The sequence below is a fragment of the Nomascus leucogenys genome, chromosome 24 (genome assembly GCF_006542625.1).
Source record: "Nomascus leucogenys isolate Asia chromosome 24, Asia_NLE_v1, whole genome shotgun sequence".
Lineage (NCBI taxonomy): Eukaryota > Metazoa > Chordata > Mammalia > Primates > Hylobatidae > Nomascus > Nomascus leucogenys.
In genome coordinates, this window is record NC_044404.1 from 13,772,735 (window position 1) to 13,792,324 (window position 19,590).

At 51.5% G+C, this 19,590-nt stretch overlaps 1 protein-coding gene across 1 annotated transcript in view; it reads right to left on the reverse strand.

The window, feature by feature from the left end:
- Window positions 1–18,087, reverse strand: part of LRRC38 (leucine rich repeat containing 38) — a 42,700-nt gene extending 24,613 nt beyond the window's left edge. Inside the window, exon 1 of the mRNA XM_003274263.4 lies at window positions 16,897–18,087. Coding sequence (XP_003274311.1) covers window positions 16,897–17,527 — 631 coding nt within the window. The 5' untranslated portion in view covers window positions 17,528–18,087. The remainder of the gene's footprint in view (window positions 1–16,896) is intronic.
- Window positions 18,088–19,590: the final 1,503 nt, after the last annotated feature.

A 19,590-nucleotide genomic window follows, 5' to 3' on the forward strand; every position in this document is an offset into this window, starting at 1 on the left:
TTTTAGGCCAAGCACGGTGGCTCATGCCTGTAATCCCAGCACTTTAGAAGGCTGAGGCGGGCGGATCACCTGAGACCAGCCTGACCAACACCAAGAAACCCTGTCTCTACCAAAACTACAAAATTAGCTGGGTGTGGTGGTATACGCCTGTAATCCCAGCTACTCAGCAGACTGAGGCAGGAGAATTGCTTGAACCCTGGAGACGGAGGTTGCTGTAAGCCAAGATTGCACCATTGCACTCCAGCCTGGGCAACAAGAGTGAAAAACTACATTACAAAAAAAAAAAAAGAAGACATTTTGGATATGCTGGATTAAATAAAATGTCCAAGTTCATTTCATCTGCTCATTTTTCTGTTTTAAATATGGCTGCTGGAACATCTGAAATTATCTCTGCAGCTTGCATTCTATTTCTATCAGGCTGCGCAGCCCAAGAGTTTTCAGCTCAGCGCCTGGAATCAAGCAGATAATTGACAAAATGAAGCCAGGGGAGGAGCCTGCTCTGGGGCAGGAAGCAGAGCGGACCCCCAACCAAAAAAAAAAAACAAGAGCCCAGTTTGTGTTTTAGTGCTTATTTCCCCACATGAAAACCAAGGAAAGCAATGTATTTGGATATTATAAAATCTGAGGGCTGAGAGGCCAGGCGCAGTGGCTTACACTAGTAATCTCAGCACTTTGGGAGGCTGAGGCAGGCGGATCACAAGATCAGGAGTTCAAGACCAGCGTGACCAACATGGTGAAACCATGTCTCTACTAAAAATACAAAAATTAGCCAGGCGTGGTGGCGCACGCCTATAGTCTCAGCTACTTGGGAGGCTGAGACAGGAGAATCCCTTGAACCTGGGAGGCGGAGGTTGCAGTGAGCCAAAGTTGTGCCACTGCACTCCAGCCTGGGTGACAAAGTAAGACTCTGTCTCAAAAAACAAACAAACAAAACTTGAGGGCTGGACCCAATCTAGAGGCTGTAACCCACTCCCTGCCTCTGGCAAGTGAGCTGTTAGCATTATCCCCTGCAGGTGTTTCCTGGGGTGGCTGCAACACAATACCACCAACTGGGTGGCTTATACAACAGAAATGCTTGTCTCTGAATTCTGCAGGCTGAACATCTGAGATCAAGGCATCGGCAGCGCTGGTTCCCTCCAGGGGCTGTAGGAAGAATCTGTTCCAGGCCTCCCCACTGGCTCCGGTGGTTTGCTGGGAATCTCTGGCTTTCCTTAGTTTGTAGGTATAGCACTTCTACCTCTGCCTTCATCTTTACATGGCCTTCTCCCGGTGTGCGTGTCTGTCTCTATGTCTGTCCAAATTCCCCCTTTCTATAAGGACACCAGTCATACTGAGTCCAGGCTAACATCTACAACGATGATCCCATTGCATTTTGTTTCTTTGTTTGTTTTTGTTTTTTTGAGACAGAGTCTTACTCTGTCGCCCAGGCTGGAGTGCAGTGGCGTGATCTCGGCTCACTATGCAACTTCCGCCTCCCAGGTTCAAGCAATTCTCCTGCCTCCATCTCCCGAGTAGCTGGGATTACAGGTGCCTGCCACCACACCCAGCTAATTTTTGTACTTTTAGTAGAGACGGGGTTTCACCACGTTGGCCAGGCTGGACTCAAACACCTGACCTCAAGTGATCCACCCACCCCGGCCTCCCAAAGTGTTGGGATTATAGACATGAGCCACTGTGCCTGGCTGCATGATCCTATTTCTAAACAAGGTCACATTCTGAAGTATTTAGAGTTAAGACTTCCATGTATGAACTTGGGGGTGACTGGGAGACACAGTTCAACCCATAGCATCCTTTTCCATTGCTCCTTGCTCAATTCCTTGCAGGAATTTGCTTCCTTTGTCAGGATCCCGGCATGGCCCACTCAAACAGAGTTATTTGAAGTGAGTCTAACAAAGGGGGCTGGTTACAAAGGTGTGTACTGGATTTAGAAAGTCAACAGGGATAGTGCGGTACGCCAGGGCTCAGGCCAGTGGTAGGGGTGGTCTCACGGCCCCAGTCTGAAAAGATAAGGGGAGCAGGCAGTTACATGAGGCAGAGAGGCATCAGGACTGGAGCTGTGTGCAGCCTTCCAGACCACAGCGTGACTCACAGGAGGTTGCTCGCAGTAGGTATGCACGCTTTCCATATGTGTATTGTGAAAGGAAAATAAATCTCACCCAAATCACTAAGCCAAAGGGAAAAGTCAAGCTGGGAACTGTATAGGGCGAACCTGCCTCCCATTCTATTCCTAAATAAGATAGCTACAAAGATTGGCAGGGCACGGTGGCTCATGCCCGTAATCCCAGCACTTTGGGAGGCCGAGACAGGCGGATCACCTGAGGGCAGGAGTTGGAGATCAGCCTGGCCAGCATGGAGAAACCCCATCTCTACTAAAACTACAAAAATTAGCTGGGCACGGTAGCACGCACCTATAATCCCGGCTACTTGGGAGGCTGAGGCAGGAGAATCACTTGAACCCAGGAGGCAGAGATTGCAGTGAGCCAAGATCATGCCACTACACTCCAGCCTGGGCGACAGAGTGAGACTCTGTCTCGGGGGAAAAAAAAAAAAAAAAAGCTACAAGATTTAAAAAGAAAAGAAAAAATCTACATACCTCCTCCCTCACAATTTGCCCACAAGGAAATTCTCTGTGGACAAAGGGCAGACAGAACTCAAAGTCATCTCTCTGCTCATATGAGACAAATGCCCATCTGATTGCTTCCTTTGCCCTACTGTTTCACTAAGCCAGACTGTGGCATAAGTGACTATTCCTGTAAATTGTACATTCAGCAAAAGGCTAATCAGAAACTTAAAAGAATGAAACTGTTTGTCTCTTATTTACCTATGACCTGGAGGCCCCCTCCCCAATTCAAGTTGTCTCACCTTTCCGGACCGAACCAAGGTACATCTAACATATATTGACTGATGTCTCATGTCTTCCTAAAATGTATAAAACCAAGCTGTGCCCCGACCACCTTAGGCCCATGTCGTCAGGACCTCCTGAGGCTGTGTCATACACGCATCCTGAACCTTGCTAAAATATGCTTTCTAAATTGATCGAGACCTGTCTCAGATACCTTTTGGTTTACAGTGTTATACTAAAATAAAAGGTTATAAAGTGAATGCCAGAAAGCATATGAAAGAGAAATTTTAAATGATACGACATTCTGGAAAAGGCAAAGCTAGAGGCAGCGAAAAGATCAGTGGTCACCAGGGGTTGAGGAGGGAGGGGAGAGGAATGAGTGAGTGGGGCACGGAGATTTTCAGGGGCAGTAAAACTATTCTGCATGATTCTATGATTGTGAAGGATTACATGACATAATCCCTTTGTCAAAACCCATGGAATACACAACACAGAGTGAACCCTCATGTAAACTTGCTGTGGGCCTTAGTGAATAATCACGGTGACATTGGTTCATCATATTGGTTTATGTAATATATGGTACAGATGTGGCATACTAATATAGATATATATACGCATATGTATTAGTACATACTAAATAGTATGTGGCATACTAATATATATGAATATATACAGCATATAGAGTATATATACTATATATGTACTTATGGCACAGATGTGACATACTAATGCAAGATGTTAAAATGGGGGAAACTGTGCAGGCTGGGGGGTAAAGGGAAATCTTTACTGTCTGCTTAATTTTCCATAAACCTCAAATTGCTCTTAACAAAGTCTATTAATTATTTTATTTAAGTATTTATTTTGAGACGGAATCTCACTCTGTTGCCCAGGCTGGGGTGCAGTAGAGCAATCTCAGCTCACTCCAACTTCCAACTTCTGGGTTCAAGCAATTCTCCTGCCTCAGCCTCCCCAGCAGCTGGGATTACAGGTGCACGCCACCATGCCTAACTAATTTTTGTGGAGTTTTTTGGGTTTTTTTGTTTGTTTTTTTGAGATGGAGTCTCACTCTGTTGCCCAGGCTGGAGTGCAGTGGCGCGATCTTGACTCACTGCAACTTCCACCTCCCAGGTTCAAGCAATTCTCCTGCCTCAGCCTCCCTAGCAGCTGGGATTACAGGTGTGCGCCACCATGCCCAGCTCATTTTTGGTTTTGTTTGTTCGTTTGTTTGTTTTTTGAGACAGAGTCTCACTCTGTCGCCCAGGCTGGAGTGCAGTGGCGTGATCTGCACCACTCCTGGGTTCACACCATCCTCCTGCCTCAGCCTCCCGAGCAGTTGGGACTACAGGCACTTGCCACCACAACTGGCTAATTTTTTTGGGGGGGGGGGAGACGGAGTCTTCCTCTGTCACCCAGGCTGGAATGCAGTGGCACGATCCTGGCTCACTGCAAGCCCCACCTCCCGGGTTCATGCCATTCTGCTACCTCAGCCTCCCCAGCAGCTGGGACTACAGGTGCACGCTGCCACGCCTGGCTAATTTTTTTTTTTTTTTTTTTTTTTTTTTTTGTATTTTTAGTAGAGACGGGGTTTCACCATGTTAGCCAGGCTGGTCTCAGTCTCCTGACCTCAGGTAATCTGCCCGCCTCGGCCTCCCAAAGGGCTGGGATTACAGGTGTGAGCCACAGCACCCGGCCAAAGTCTATTAATTATTTAATAAAATAAAATAAATAAAATAAAACCACCTTTTCACCCAGAGAAAATCACTATTGGCACTAGGCTGTCAATCCTTCTGGTCACTTTTCTAGGGAACTCGCTTCTTTCCCCTGACCTCGGGGCCCCCATACCTGCCCTCGCTTGCTTCCCAAGCCTTGCTGCTCCCAGGCACTGGCTGGGAGGGTTCCTCACCCCCTCACCACCTCCTCCCTCTGACTCCTGCACACACAAATGAACGCTGGAGCCGGGGTTTCCCATCAGCAAGCAGTTCTTGTGGCCTGGACCGTCACCCTCTCTCCTTGTCTGGCTGCCCTGTTGCTATTCTGTGGTTTGCCATGTGACTTGGAAGGGGAGATGAGGAATGGTCTATAAACCGCTGTCATTTTACTGGGCTAACACCAGCCCTCCTCATTTGCAAACACTCCATTCTCTTCTAAAGATCTTTCACATCTGTGTTTTCTTGATCCTCTCGACAAACCTCAGGATGACAGGCAAGGGAACAAAAACACAGGGAAGTTAGGTGACCTGTCAAGTCAAGGAGGTCCTGACCTTCGGCTCTAAGCAACTTGCCCCCCTCGAGGCGACCACCTTCAACTTTCACTTCTGATGTAGACGATCATTTCTGATGTAGATGATCTAAAGGCACACCTCATCTCATTGGGGTCTTATGAAAAACCAATGCTATTCTTTCCAATAACTCAAGGAGGGAGTTTTTTTTTTTTTTCAAATGAAGACAGGAACATACTCTTGCACCTCCTGATTTGAAAGGGAGCTCCTGGGGTGGTGGGACATTTGCCACAGGGACCCACCCAGGGGACCTTTGCTGGGAGCTTCAGACTCTTTCATCCTGTGCCCTGGAGGAGGCTGACACAAGAGGTCCCAGCATCAGCTTACATCAGAATGAAAAGGGGCCCTCTTGGTCACCTAGAGCAGGGATCTACCACTGGCGGCCAGTGGGAGGAACATGTTTTGGAGTTCAGCCAGCACTCTAAATTGTTTATTTATTAATTATATTTTTATTTATTTGTTTATTTATTTATTTATTTGTTTTGAGACAGTCTCGCTCTGTCACCCAGGCTGGAGTGCAGTGTGGCGCGATCTCGGCTCACTGCAAGCTCCGCCTCCCGGGTTCACGCCATTCTCCTGCCTCAGCCTCCTGAGTAGCTGGGACTACAGGTGCCCACCACCACGCCCAGCTATTTTTTTTTTTTTTTTTTTGTATTTTTAGTAGAGACGGGGTTTCACCATGTTAGCCAGGCTGGTCTCGATCTCCTGACCTCAGGTGATCTGCCCACCTCGGCCTCCCAAAGTGCTGGGATTACAGGCATGAGCCACTGCACCCTGCCCACTCTAAATTGTTTATATACCTATATTCTCTGCTGACTCCAACTGGCTGCTTCTGCTAACCTCACCCAGCTGACCCCGGGGGCATCTGGGGTCTCACTCCTTCACTCCTCATCTGGGAAAATCCACTCTCTGAGAGATGAGAAGGCTGAAGCCGAGAGAAGCATGTGACTCGGAGGACCCACGGGGAGCTAATGTTGGAGCCAGGATTGGGACCACGATCCTTGGCTGTTCAGTTTCTGTTGGCCTTTGAGAAGCTGCCCCTTTATCTTCAATGGCCCATAGCTCCCTCAAGGTCCTGACTCCCTGACCTTGACATTTACCACATATCCAGCTGGGAGGATGGAGAAGATGGGATGCCAGAGGACTCTTGATTGGCAGCCTCCGACACGCAAGAGCCAGCCAAGAGCCACTGGGAGGATGCACTTTCACAGATACTGCTGTCTGCATGGGTTGTCACACATTTGGGATTTGACAGGCAATTCCTTAGTTCATTGGGTTTTGTAAGCCTGTATATGTATGTGGTCTGTTTGGCCACATTTCTGTGCTTTAAACAAAGACAAAATAATAACAGCTTCTATACGTGGTGATGGAGGAAATTGCTCAAAAGCTTCTTTATATGACTCTCACTTGAGGTCAAAGGAGAGATGCTATCACCTACATTTGACCAGGGGACACTGAGGACCAGGAACATCAGGGGACTTATCTGCCATCGGACAGCTCATTGGAAGCACAGACAGTCATGGACGCTGGGGGTGGCCTGCCCAGCCCTGCCCCAGACCCATGGTAACCACGGTACAGATAGGAAAACAGAGAAAGCCCATCAATACACGGAGAGAAAAACAAGAAATCAGAATGAGGCTGGGCACAGTGGCTCATGCCTGTAATCCCAGCACTCTGGGAGGCTAAGGTGGGTGGTTAACTTGAGGCCAGGAGTTCGAGACCAGCCTGGCCAATGTGGCAAAACCCTGTCTCTACTAAAAATACAAAAAAATAGCTGGGTGTGGTAGTGTACACAGCTGTAATCCCAGCTACTCAGGAGGCTGAGGCATGAGAATAGCTTGAACCCGAGAGGCAGAGGTTACAGTGAGCTGAGATTGCGCCACTGCACTCCAGCCTCGGTGACATAGTGAGACTGTGTTGAAGGGAGGAGGGGAGGGGAGGGGGAAAGAAAGAGAGAGAGAAAGAAAGAAAGAGAAAAGAAGAAAGGAGAAACAAAGAAGAAAGAAAAAGAAAGAAAGAAAGAAAGAGAAAGAAAGAAAGAAAAGAAAAAGAAGAAAAGAGAAAGAAAAGAGAAACAAAGAAAAAACAGTATGAGAAGCAGAGACAAGCATATGAGCGAGGAAAAGGGGTGCTGTTTCCTGTGCCCCAGTTCTGCTCCCACAACTTGCTGGGGCTTGACTGTTCAGGACAAAGCATTCCTGGCCACACCTGCATCCTTAAGAGTAACCCTCCTATTTGCTTACTCCAGATGACATTGGTTTCTGTTTCTGTGAACTGATAAGCAAAGCTGTCCAATTCAGCTGGAGTTAAACTGAGACCTGTGGCCTCAGCATCCTGAACTCTGTCCATCAGCCACTCCCGCTGTGCTTAGCAGAGGAGGGAAGAACATTCCAGCCGCCTCTCCAGGGCCCTCTCCTCTCCCAGCACCACTCCCACAGATGGGGGCAGAGTAGCCGCTCCCTCCCTCCTGCATAGCAGGAGCTGCGGCTCAGGGGGCTACTGGGGATTTGACCAAGATCAAAACAACCCAACCTAGGAAAGAAACCCTGAGAACGTGCATTCTGGGCCCTGCCTTGGCTGAAGGCAATCCGGATATGCTTTGCTGACCCGAAGTCACCAAGGGGTATTTGCTGAAAACGAAAACAAAGGCCAGTGATTTGGGCCCATCCCTGGATGACCCTTAGGAGTGTGCATTCCTTGGCTCACTCACTCCCACAGCCCCACTGACACCCTCCTGGTCTCCTACGCAGGATGCGGCTGACAGCAGCAGGCATGCTGGCCTCTTGCAGCCTGCATTTCTAGTGGGACAAAATGTGTGAATTTGATAATGTCAACCTCAGTGAGTGTTATGACGTAACTACAACAAGAAGATGTGACCAAGAGTGATGAAGTAGGGGTGGGATGGTCAGGGAAGGCCTCTCGGAGGAGGTGATGCTTGATGGAAGACCTGGTGATGAGGAAGATCAGGGTGGGGGGAGGTGTCCTTCCAGGCAGAGAGAGCAGCAAGTTCAGGGGCTCCGGCTGGATACTGGCACTTGGGCGTGTTCCGGGGACACAAAAAGGCTGGTGTGGCACAGGTGGGGAAGGGGCAGGGAGGGAGGAGAAACGATAGGGAGGAGCCCGTCTGGGCTGTGGGAGGGAGCTCGGTTGATTCAAAATGCAACGGAAGCCACTGGAAGGTTTCCAAATACGCCCTGTGTTGTATGAGCCTCTGGGGATTCAAGGAAGAACAAGCCACACGTTGCATCCTCAAAAAGGGTCAGACATGTGACCTGTAATGTCAGGCAGTGGTCACAGGATAAGCACAGCATCCCAGGAGATCACACAGGATGGGCTCCCAATCCAGCCTCAGGAGCTCAGAGAAGAGGTGGAGCATGGAAGATTAAGTGGGAACCAGAAGGGTAAAGAAGTCAAGGCAGGGAATGGGGAGGAAGAAAGAACCCCAGGACAGGTAACAGCACAGGCACAGACCTGCGGCATCACAGCCCATGATGTTTCCCAGGACCGAAAGGGATGCACTTGGCTGTGATCTCACTGTGGCCATGCTCGGGATACGAGTTGACTCAGAACCACCAATGCTCCTGACCCAGGGACTCAGCACAACTCCCAGCACATGGAGGTCCTGATGCATTTCTTTTTCTTTTTTTTTTTTTTTTTTTTTTTTTTTGAGACAGAGTCTCGCTCAGTCGCCCAGGCTGGAGTGCAGTGGCATGATCTCAGCTCACTGCAACCTCCGCCTCCCAGGTTCAAGTGATTCTCCTGCCTCAGCCTCCCAAGTAGCTGGGATTACAGGTGCGTGCCACCGTGCCCAGCTAGTTTTTAGTATTTTTAGTAGAGATGGGGTTTCACCATCTTGGCCAGGCTGGTCTTGAACCCCTGACTTCAGGCGATTCGCCTGCCTGGGCCTCCCAAAGTGCTGGGATTACAGGCCTGAGCCACCACGCCTGGCCCTGATGCATTTTTACAGCCCACACCAGCCCGAAGGTTGATAAGGCTGGCCAAGCACCTCATCCCTGCAAACCATGTTCCAGACCACAAGATGCTAGGACAGCAGGAACTGTGCAGCCACTTGGCTTAAAGGGCTTAACCCTTTGGGTAACTGAGCCGGCTGGAACTTGCCTGCCGTACCTACTGGTGATATGGTCCTCTCCAAACCAAATCCCCTCCTGGGTTCCCCTGGGGCTATCTGTCCACTGTCTTATGTTGTTCAGCAAAAAGGTTTCCCTTTGAGTTCACTGGTAGAGTAACTGGATGAGTTGAACATTTTCAGAAAGATCTGGTTTTGGGGGCCAGAGTAGGATGACCCAGTGGGGGCTCTCCAGGGAGCAACCAAGGCAGACCCCTCGGTGAGGTTACCTTAGGTCAAGCTTGCAGTTGGCTTGGCACCAGAAAGCCAGACCACAGTGCCCATAAGAGCTGGCACCTGGCTCCTGGACACTGGTAATGGTGAGAAAGGTGACACCCCAGTGACTCAATTCCAAGAGACAAGTTAAGCGTGCAGTGGACTGTGGCACACAGGACATGCACCGACTCATCAACGGCAGGACAGAGGTCACTTGCATGAAAACTGAGACTTCAGTAAGCCTCTGCCCAGGAACACAGCTCTCTCCGGTATAAACACACACAAAATGTTCACTCGCCCGGTGAGCAAATAACGCAAATTAAAGCAATAAGCAGATGTTGTTGTCTTGTCCATCAAATTGAAATACCTTTTTTTAAAAATGAGAATAGAAAACATCGGGGGCCAGGCGTGGTAGCTCACGCCTGTAATCCCAGCACTTTGCCAGGCCGAGGTGAGTGGATCACCTGAGGTCAGGAGTTTGAGACAAGCCTGGCCAACATGGTGAAACCCCATCCCTACCAAAAATACAAAAATTAGCTGGGTGTGGTGGCGGGCGCCTGTAATCCCAGCTACTTGGGAGGCTGAGGCAGGAGAATCACTTGAACCAGGGAGGTGGAGGTTGCAGTGAGTCGAGATCACACCACTGCACTCCAGCCTGGGTGACAGAGCGAAACTCCATCTCAAAACAAAGAAACAAAATAATGGGAAAGGTGTGGCTACACCTGTACTCTCTGCTAATGGTGCCACACAGCTGGCACCATTAATGCATTCAGGGGTTAAAAAAAAAAGCATAGACTTGGCTGGGCTCGGTGGCTCACGCCTGTAATACCAGCACTTTGGGAGGCCAAGGCGGGCAGATCACTTGAAGTCAGGAGTTCGAGATCAGCTTTGTCAATGTGGTAAAACCCTGTCTCTACTAAAAATACAAAAATTAGCCAGGCATGGTGGTGGGCGCCTGTAATCCCAGCTACTGGGGAGGCTGAGGCAGTAGAATAGCTTGAACCTGGGAGGCGGAGGTTGCAGTGAGCTGAGATCATGCCACTGCACTCCAGCCTGGGTGGCAGAGCGAGACTCTGTCTCAAAAAATAAAAAAGCATAGACTTTCACCCTGTGTTTCCACCCCAAATAAAATAACCAGAGGCTTCCACAGACTTTCCATGTGTAAGGATATTCAGCTCAGCACTGCCCACATACAAAAAATACAAGGAAACAACCCACACTTCTAACAACAGAGGATGGGTCCCATTAATAAATCTATAAAATGACCTATTCTTAAGGCCATTTCAAGTTAAATCCTCCGACAACTGTAACGACAGGAAATGCTCCCAATTCAGTAATAGAAAAAAATCATTTTGCGAATGTATAGTATAATATCAATCTGTTCAAATATACATATATGTAAGAATACAACTAGAATAAAATATAGCAAAACTTTAATAGCAATGGGATTCTGGATACCTTTTATTTTCTTCATGATACTTTCGGCATTTCCCCAGTCTAATAACAGGAGCCTGCTATTTTTATCATCAGGAACATAAAGCTGCTTTTATTTTCTCAAAGAAGAAAAAGAAATAAGAGTCACCTGGGAGAAAGGACCAGTGTGACCTTCAGGCAAGCGCCGGGTTTGTCCCTTAGGCTGAAATACCATTTATGTTGTCAGTACGACAAGAACTCCTCGTTCCTCTGACCATACCAGGCCCTCACAGTGTCTGACATCAGAAAACGGAAGTAGAGCTTCGGGGAAATGGGGAACGGCTCCCCCAGCAAGCCCCAAATCAGATCTGGTAAGCTGATGGGGTTAAACGATGTGACCTGCCTACCATGATGCCCTTCCTAGACAGGATGGTGCCTTCAGGGTCTGCCCCATGGGGGCCCCAAGCCCCTGAATGCTCAGATGCTCCAGATGTTCTTTAGTGGATCTTTTCTGGGAAGCTGTCTCCACCCAGGAGACAGGGTTCACAGACCCAAGGCATGACATGTGGTTCTGTTTAATTCCGCCCCAGTCCATCCTTCCTCCCAGCCTTGCCCTCCCCATACCTCCACACGTCAAGGCTGCAGAGCGAGAGAATCAGCTCGAATCTCTTTCCTAGTGCTGTAGGCTGTGACCTTCAGGCCACACGTGGCTGCGGCTAGAAAGGGAGGTGCAAGAGGGTGCCTGGGTGAATGCAGCCTCCCATCTTGACACCTGCAAGTGCCCCTTCTGTGATACACTCCCAGGCACGCTGTGGGCTGTGTCAGATGCTCTGTGCCCCTCCAAAGCCAAGCCCAGAGTCCAGTGACCCCTACGAAGCCTCATGCCCACTGGCCTCGGTTTCTCAAACCCAGCGGCATTTTCTCCCTATGGCCCAGGACCAGGGCTAGGGACAGCATGTGTAAAGTCCTTCCACACTGTGACAGCATCTCAGGCCCATGAGCCCAGAGCCCCAGGGCACCCAAGAGCTCTGCCCTCCCTAATGCACAGAGACTACGGCCCCCTGAATTCCAGCAGAGGGGTCTTTGGAGGTCACGTGCCTCCCCAGGCCTCGACTTCCTAACTTTTAAAACCAGGTCAATCTCCCCTTCCCTAATACTGTAGAAGTTTAGACTTAGAAGGAGCCTTACGGTCCTCCTACCTACACTCTGTTTATAAGAGAAGAATCGAAGGCACAGAGGACAGGCAACTTATACACAGTTCCACAGTGAGTGAGTTACTGCACCACAGAGCCAGCGAAAAGCCCCAGCTCTCTCATGCACAGGAATCCCCTGGAGGTGTGGAGCTTGCTAAAATGCAGATCCCCAGGCCTCAGCCCCCTACCCCCAGGCGCTCATTCAGTCATAGATGTGGGGGCCTGTGAATCTGCACTTCACACAAGCTCCCCTGGTGATTCTCATGCAGGTGGTTCTCAGGTGACGCTTTGAGAAACACCACGGTGCTCCCCACTTTTGTGTCTTTATCTCCTGCCCACTTCGCTGGGCTGCTGTGCAGAGAAGATGATGGATGACATGAAAGGCTTTGAAGATCACTGCCGGGTGCAGACAGTGTCCTTGCACTGCTTCCTGGTCTCCTCTGAGCCCTCCCTACTCTCCCGCTCTGCCCTGGCTTCCAGATCTGGAGCCCTTTCTAATACTTAAAAAGAGATCAGCCGGGTGTGATGGTTCACGCCTGTAATCCCAGCACTTTGGGAGGCCGAGGCGGGTGGATCACCTGAGGTCAGGAGTTCAAGACCAGCCTGACCAACATGGAGAACTATAATCCCAGCTACTCGGGAGGCTGAGGCAGGAGAATCACTTGAACCTGGGAGGTGGAGGTTGCGGTGAGCCGAGATCGCACTGCTGCACTCCAGCCTGGGCAACAACAGTAAAACTCCAACTCAAAAAAAAAAAAAAAAAAAGAGAGATCATCACTGTTTTTTTGGCGATACATTGTCCTAAACTGCCTGGAACCCCACTGTCTCACAGGAGAACCACCAGACCAGGCCACTATCACCCAGAAGGATCAGTGATGTCGGGGCGGGGCATGCTGGGGATATTCTCATTCTCCCTCTTTTTTTTTTTTTTTTTTGTCTCACTCTGCCACCCAGGCTAGAGTGCAGTGGCGCAATCTTGACTCACTGCAACCTCCACCTCCTGGGTTCAAGCAATTCTCCTGCCTCAGCCTCCTGAGTAGCTGGGATTATACGTGCCCGCCACCATTCCCAGCTAACTTTTTTTGTATTTTTTAGTAGAGACGGGGGCCTCACCATGTAGGCCAGGCTGGTTTCGAACTCCTGACCTCAAGTGATCTGCCCGCCTAGGCCTCCCAAAGTGCTGGGATTACAGGCATGAGCCACCACGCCTGGCCTCATTCTCGTTTTCTATGCCTATCTGAAAGAACTGGGTGTGGGTTCAACACTCCTGTGTTCAAGCTCATCTCAGCCATTATGTAACCTGTACAAACCTCTTCAATTCTTTGCACCTCTTTTGTTTCTTATTGGGTAAGCTGTAGGTAAAAGTATCTGCCAGGCACTGCTGTTGTATTAAAAGACACAGCTCTTATAAACTACAAGGTGGCTTGTACCCATAAGGTAGAGTGGTAGGGTTGCCAGATAAAATACAGGATCCCCAATTAAGGTTAAATTTCAGAAAAACAATAAATAATGTTTTGGATACATCCCAAATATTGCGTGGGACCTACTTATACTAAAATATGATTTGTCATGTATCTGAAATTCAATATTAATTGGGCATCTTGGGTGTTTTGGTTTGTCGTATAGTTGTATTTTGGTTTTTGCTGATTGGCTGCGGGGTATTCTGGCATCCCTTGGCCCTCCTCCCACCAGCAAGGCAGTTCCTCCTCAGTCCTCAGACTCAGATTCCCCCAGCCCCTAGACCACGGAAGAGCCTGGACAGAGGGTACCACTGGCCCTTGACAGCCTTTCCTTCCTCCCCTCTGCTGCATGCTCTGGGGCTGAGTGCTCCCCATCAGCCCTGTGGCCACAGGGGGAGGCTCACCTGGCAGACAGCACAATGTCTGCAACTGTCACAGCTAGACAAGGTCACAGGGAGAACGCTTTGGGCTCTGTCTTGCTTCTCTGGGGGACAAGGGGGCAGGGAGGCAAGGGAAAGCAAGGATAGGATCCTCTTTGCTCCTTCCTTCAATTTCCTCCTCTGGAAGATGCAGAAGGCCTGCCTAGAAAGCCCTGGAGCTTTACCCTAATGGAGCCTGCTTTTCTCCGGCAGGAAGTGGGTGGTCCTCACGGAGGAGGTACTGGGAGCTAGGAGATCCTGGTGCACCCCTAGCACTGGGTTTAACCCTCTGTGTGATCTAAGGCAAGTTACATCACTTCTCTAGTCAAAACAGGATAATAACAGCACCAATTAAAACACTTATATAGTACATACTGTGAGCCAGGCACTGTTCTCGGTCCTTTATAAATAATGCCCTTTTAATCCTCCTAACAAGCCTAGAAGGTGGATACTGTATCAGCCCCATTTTACAGATGAGGAATTGGGTACAAAAAGATCACACAATCAGTAAGAAGTAGAGGCAGGATTTGAAGGCAAGCAGCTTGGCGCCCGTCTGGGCTCTGAGCTGTCTCTGCGAAAAGTAGAAAAAGCACAAATGCAGGAGGAGGAGGGAGGGGGCGGTGAACACCTATTGAGCACCTACCACACGCTAAGCAAGATAGTGTCCTTTACAGAGATGATCTCATTTCAATCTCACAGCAAGCATGGCAGAGGACACCATTACCACATTCTGAATCCAGATGCAGAGAAACTGAGGCTTGGAGAGGTCAGGGACTTGCCTAGGATTATAAACCTGAGTCCAAACCTGAATGCGGGTCTCATTTCAAGGTATCTGCTGGAACCTCCACCACCCACCCTGCATCTGGCTTACAGTTTAGGAGACACTCTCGGGCCACACAGCATGGACAGTGGCAGTGAGACCAGAGCTGCTCGTGGCACTGCACCCTGCAAGGTGCCCTGGAGCTGTGTCCATCCTCTCCCTACTGGCTGAGCCAAAGCCATACCCCCAACCCCTGTTCCCAGGGCTCTGGACACGGCTCCTCGCTCTGAACCTGTCCATTCTTCCTGCAGTCTTTCCTATCTGAGTCCAGTTTCTTCCCTACATCACAGACAGCAGGAGAAGGAACATTTCACTTCCATTGCTCATTACTTTCACCCACATCACCTTGTTTGGATCTCGACAACCACCGGGTGGGATGGACTACGCAGCATTACCCATGTCTTGATTTCACTCAAAGGGAAGGTGAAGCTTAAAAAACTGGAGTGACCCACCCAGAGTCCCCCTGATTTTAGGCCAGGACTTAAATCCATGTCTTCAGATTCCAAATCCAGGGCTCTTTGGAGATCTCAGAGGTCAACGCAAGAATTCTAGAGATGAGGAAACTGAGGCCCAAATGGGACAAGTGGCCTGTTCAAGGTCACAGTCACCATGGCAGAAGTGAGACAAACCCACAGCTCCTGACTTCATAAAACCTTGCCTTCACCTGGAAGACAACCGGAGCCAATAAACCAACCCAACCAACAACAGGGGTGAATGGTGCCAACCCCACTGAAAAGGAAAGGCGGGAAAAAAAAAAAGGAGAGGCGGAAGCAAGCAGAACCGAGGTGTACCCCATCCCACCATGAGCTCTTCATCTGGTCACTCCTGTCTCCAGGACCGAGTCTGCTGGTGGGGAGGGTCTGGGGAGCCAGACAAGTGGATGAGGACAAAGTTTAAAGGTGGGGACTCTGCACCCTGCAGGCCAGATCATTTTAGGAATTTCAGCCAGCCTGGGCTGAAAGTGATGGCTCAGGGGCCTGCATTTGCTGAAGAGTGAGCACCCCGAAGCATGGGGTGTGTTTGATGACAGTTGGGAGTGAAGATATGAATGCAGGATTTCAGCACACAGGTGAACAGCATCCTTGATTTCTCCGTAAATGGAAAAAAAAAAAAAGATATTCTGAAGCTAAATCTGCATATATGTCACCTTTGATGATGTGCGCCTTGCAGCTGTGGTCCCAGTTCTGCTGAAATCTTGGGAGCAAGGTGAGAGGCAGAGTTCAGCTCCGAGAGGTCACTGCGGGCACTGGTGCTCACAGGGTCACAAGTGGAAGGCTGGAATCCACTTGGGGGAAGGACACCCACCTGCCACCTGCCACCTGCCTCCTCACTCTGGGTGCTCATCCCTGTGGATGCTGGAGTCCCCTCCTTCTCAGCTCCACCCCTGCTCCCTTCCTGCGGGCCTGAATGGAGCCCCTTAACTCCCTCCGCCCTGGTGTTCCCTTCTGCCAAGTGGGTTTGTATGCCCACGCCGCCATTGGAAGGGTGCACCAGGAAAGCAAAGGGGGCACCAGCCCACTACATTTTGGTTCAGCTTTTTCACATCTGGCTGAAAAGCCACAGAGAATTACAAATCATTACTGCATCATTGGCTCTTAATGGGCTGCCATTATTCCTCATCAGAAATCTTCCTCACCCATATTAGACAGAAGAGCAAACTGGAGCTGAGAAGCTGAGAGGCCGGGTTAGGCTCGGGAGGCTGCTGGAGAGCCCTTGGAATTGGCTGACTCCCCGAGCACGGTACTGGGAATCCGGCCGATTCCCATAGAGTAGGCTGCGTTCCGCTTACCAGGGACCCATAAGTAGTCCACACCCGCCAGTCCTAGGACCCAAAGCCCAGGGAGATGATCCTGGGCATCCCGAGAACGGGAAGGTCCCTAACTTGGGAAAGTGAGTTACTGGAGAAACAGGGGAAGACGTACAGCCTCAGGGTTCAGAAACTCCAAAGAATTCCAGATGTATCCTTCTCCACCCACTTCCCCAGCAGAGACCCAGGAAAAGTTCAGGATCCCCCAAGCCTCCTCTTCCAAACTCAACCCATGGCTCCTCGCACGCAGACTGGGGTCTGGGGTGGCGTCTCCCTGCCCCCCTGCCTCCCTCCCTCCCTCAGCCTAGCCGGCTCCGCTCACCTTTGGGCAGTTTAGATGCGTTCTCCTGGATCCAGGAGAAGAGGTGGGCGAAGTCACAGTCGCAGAGCCAGGGGTTCCCGTCCAGACGCAGGGAGCGCAGCGCGGGCAGCGCGGCCAGGGCGGCCACGCTGAGACTGCGCAGGTTGTTGTCGTTGAGCTCCAGCACCTGCAGCGACTCCAGGGTCTCGAAGGCGGCCTCGTGCACGCCCGCCAGGTTGTTGTTAGCCAGGCTAAGCTTCACCAGCCTCCCGGCCGAGCGGAAGGCGCCGGCGCCCAGCTGGGTCAGGTTGTTGTAGCTGAGATCGAGGAACACGAGCTTGGCCGAGCCGCTGAACGTGCCCTCCTCCAGCGAGCGCAGCGAGTTGTTCCTGAAGTCCAGGTAGACCAGGTCGCCGTAGAAGATGAAGAAGTCCTCGGGAATCCGCTGGATGCGGTTGCCGGCCACCAGCAGCTTGCGCACGTCCAGGGGGAAGGGGTCTGGCACGCTGGGCAGCCCGCGGTCGCGGCAGTCCACGGTGTGCGGGTCCGTGCAGGCGCAGCCCGCGGGGCACGCGTGCCCGGGCGCGAGCAGCAGCAGGAGGCTGCAGAGCCCGAGCGCCGCGGCGGCGCAGGCTGGGGCGCGGGGGCGCATGGCCGGGGGGCCCGCGCCGGCCGCGGCGACAAGGAGGCGGCTCTCGGAGCGAGCCCTGGCGCGGGGCTGGCGTGGTGAGGCACTGGCTTCCGGGCGCGGGGAGCCAGAGGGCTGCCCGGGCGGGGAGGGCGTGCGCCTGGGCGTGCGGGGGCGATGGAGAGCAGCGCGGACGGACTAGGGAGCCGGGACAGCAGGGATGGAGAGGGGAGGGGCGGGAGGGAGGGGCGAGGGACTCACCAAAGGGTTTACCCGGACAGGAAATTAACCCGCTAGAAAAATCCCTTGGGAGAGGCAGGAGCGGCAGGGGTGGCCGAGTGGCCGTCGCCAAAACGCGGCGCCACCCTGGCAGCTGATTTCCGAGATCTGGAAGTAAGACGCCGCGCGCACCGGGCGGGCTGCACTCGACGTCTAAGTTCAGTTACCAAGCCCAGGAGCGGTTTCCCTAAGGCGTGTCCCGGGCGTGCGCCCTGCCCCCTCGCGCCCTCCTGGTGCCAAAGCACGCTCCCTGCACGCCACCCTATGTCGCCAAAGGGAGTGGGACCTGGGTCACTCTGACTCTGCTCCGGGGGCAATCCCCGCAGGTTCTCGGGTGCCGCGCCAGGCGCTGCTGGTCTGAATTTGGGCAGAGTTCCAAGGAGAGAGAGATAGTGACTGGTCTTCCTTCTTCCCTCCCCCACCTGCACTTGAACCATCTTAGGCCGGAGGGTCAGTGAGGCAGGTGGCTGCCAGGTCCCCTGCTGTGGCCCGAAAGAAGGCCAGGGCCAGTCAGCACTTTCCATGCTGGCCCCGAACTTCTGGATGGAACTGGCATCCACGCAAGGATCAGCTGCCGGTCTGACAGGTCCAGCCGCTGAGGCTCGGAGGCCTGGAGTCACCAGGCCTGGCTTCCAAGCTGTGTGGCCTCAGACCAGTACCTCTGCCTCTCTGGACCTGGTAGCTCCATTTGTGAAATGGAAAAAGGTAATATATATCTCACCAGCTTTGGGGGAGGACCAAGAAGTCAAAAACAAAGTTCAAAAATTATCTTTTCCTCTCTCCCCCTCAAAACCCCACCTTGGATAGCCTAGGGAGGCAGTCAGGAACGTGCCAAGGCTGAGATGAAAGGACAGTGAGGAATTGCTGACGTCAGCCTCTGACACTGGCAGGAAAATTCCCTCTTCACCACCCCGATGCCAAACTCCTTTCTTTCTGTCCCACCTCATTCTAGAAACTTCTGTATGGGGAGGGGTCCCCACAGAGCTACCAAGAGATTGTACCGCTGTTGGTTATTTTGGTCCAAATGCCCTAGAATTGATAGACTCCCACTAGACCAAAATAACCCAGGGAACAGCTGTTAGGCAGCAGGCCCCCAGAGACCCTGCCCTGGCCCCCGGCCGTGCTGGGGATTGGTGGAGCCTCGGATTCTGAAGCCATAAAGCTAAGCCCTCGGCCTTCTTCCAAAGGTACAGGCCGACTTGATGCCTCTGAGCCATGGGATGAAAAAACTGATCCCCTGGGATGGAGCCAAGGGCTCAACAGATGAGCATATTTGCAGGAACCCTGGGGAAGAGGCGGGGGGAGACCCAGCGGGAAGCTTTGAGGCACCTGGAGTCGTGCAGCTCTTCCCCTACTTACATTCCAGACCACTAAGCCAGACCTCCCTGAGTTCTCCATCTCTGTCTCCACTCTCCCAGAGTGCCCAATTTGCCGTTGCCATCCCCAACTTCAAGGACTCAGCTTCCCCACCCCAGTCTCATGCTCTTGAAGAGGCAGGTGCCCGGGGGAGTGGTCTGAATGCTCCCAGAGTGGATGAAAATGCTTCTGCCTACATAAATGATGCATAAATTATTGAAGAGTCACACAAAGTGCAGGCAGGTGGCAGAATAAACACATCTCCCACCCTTGCAACTCTGCAAAAGCAGCCTGAACCAAACTGTTGCACCCTGCCAATCTCAGGCTTGATTCTGGCTGCTCCCTCCTGTACTGAGAGGAACCTATTACTGGTTTGAGCCCTTAGCATCATGGTTTCATGACACCCGCATTTGGCTGGGCTGCCATCTTGCACGTGCATGCCCATGTGTCTG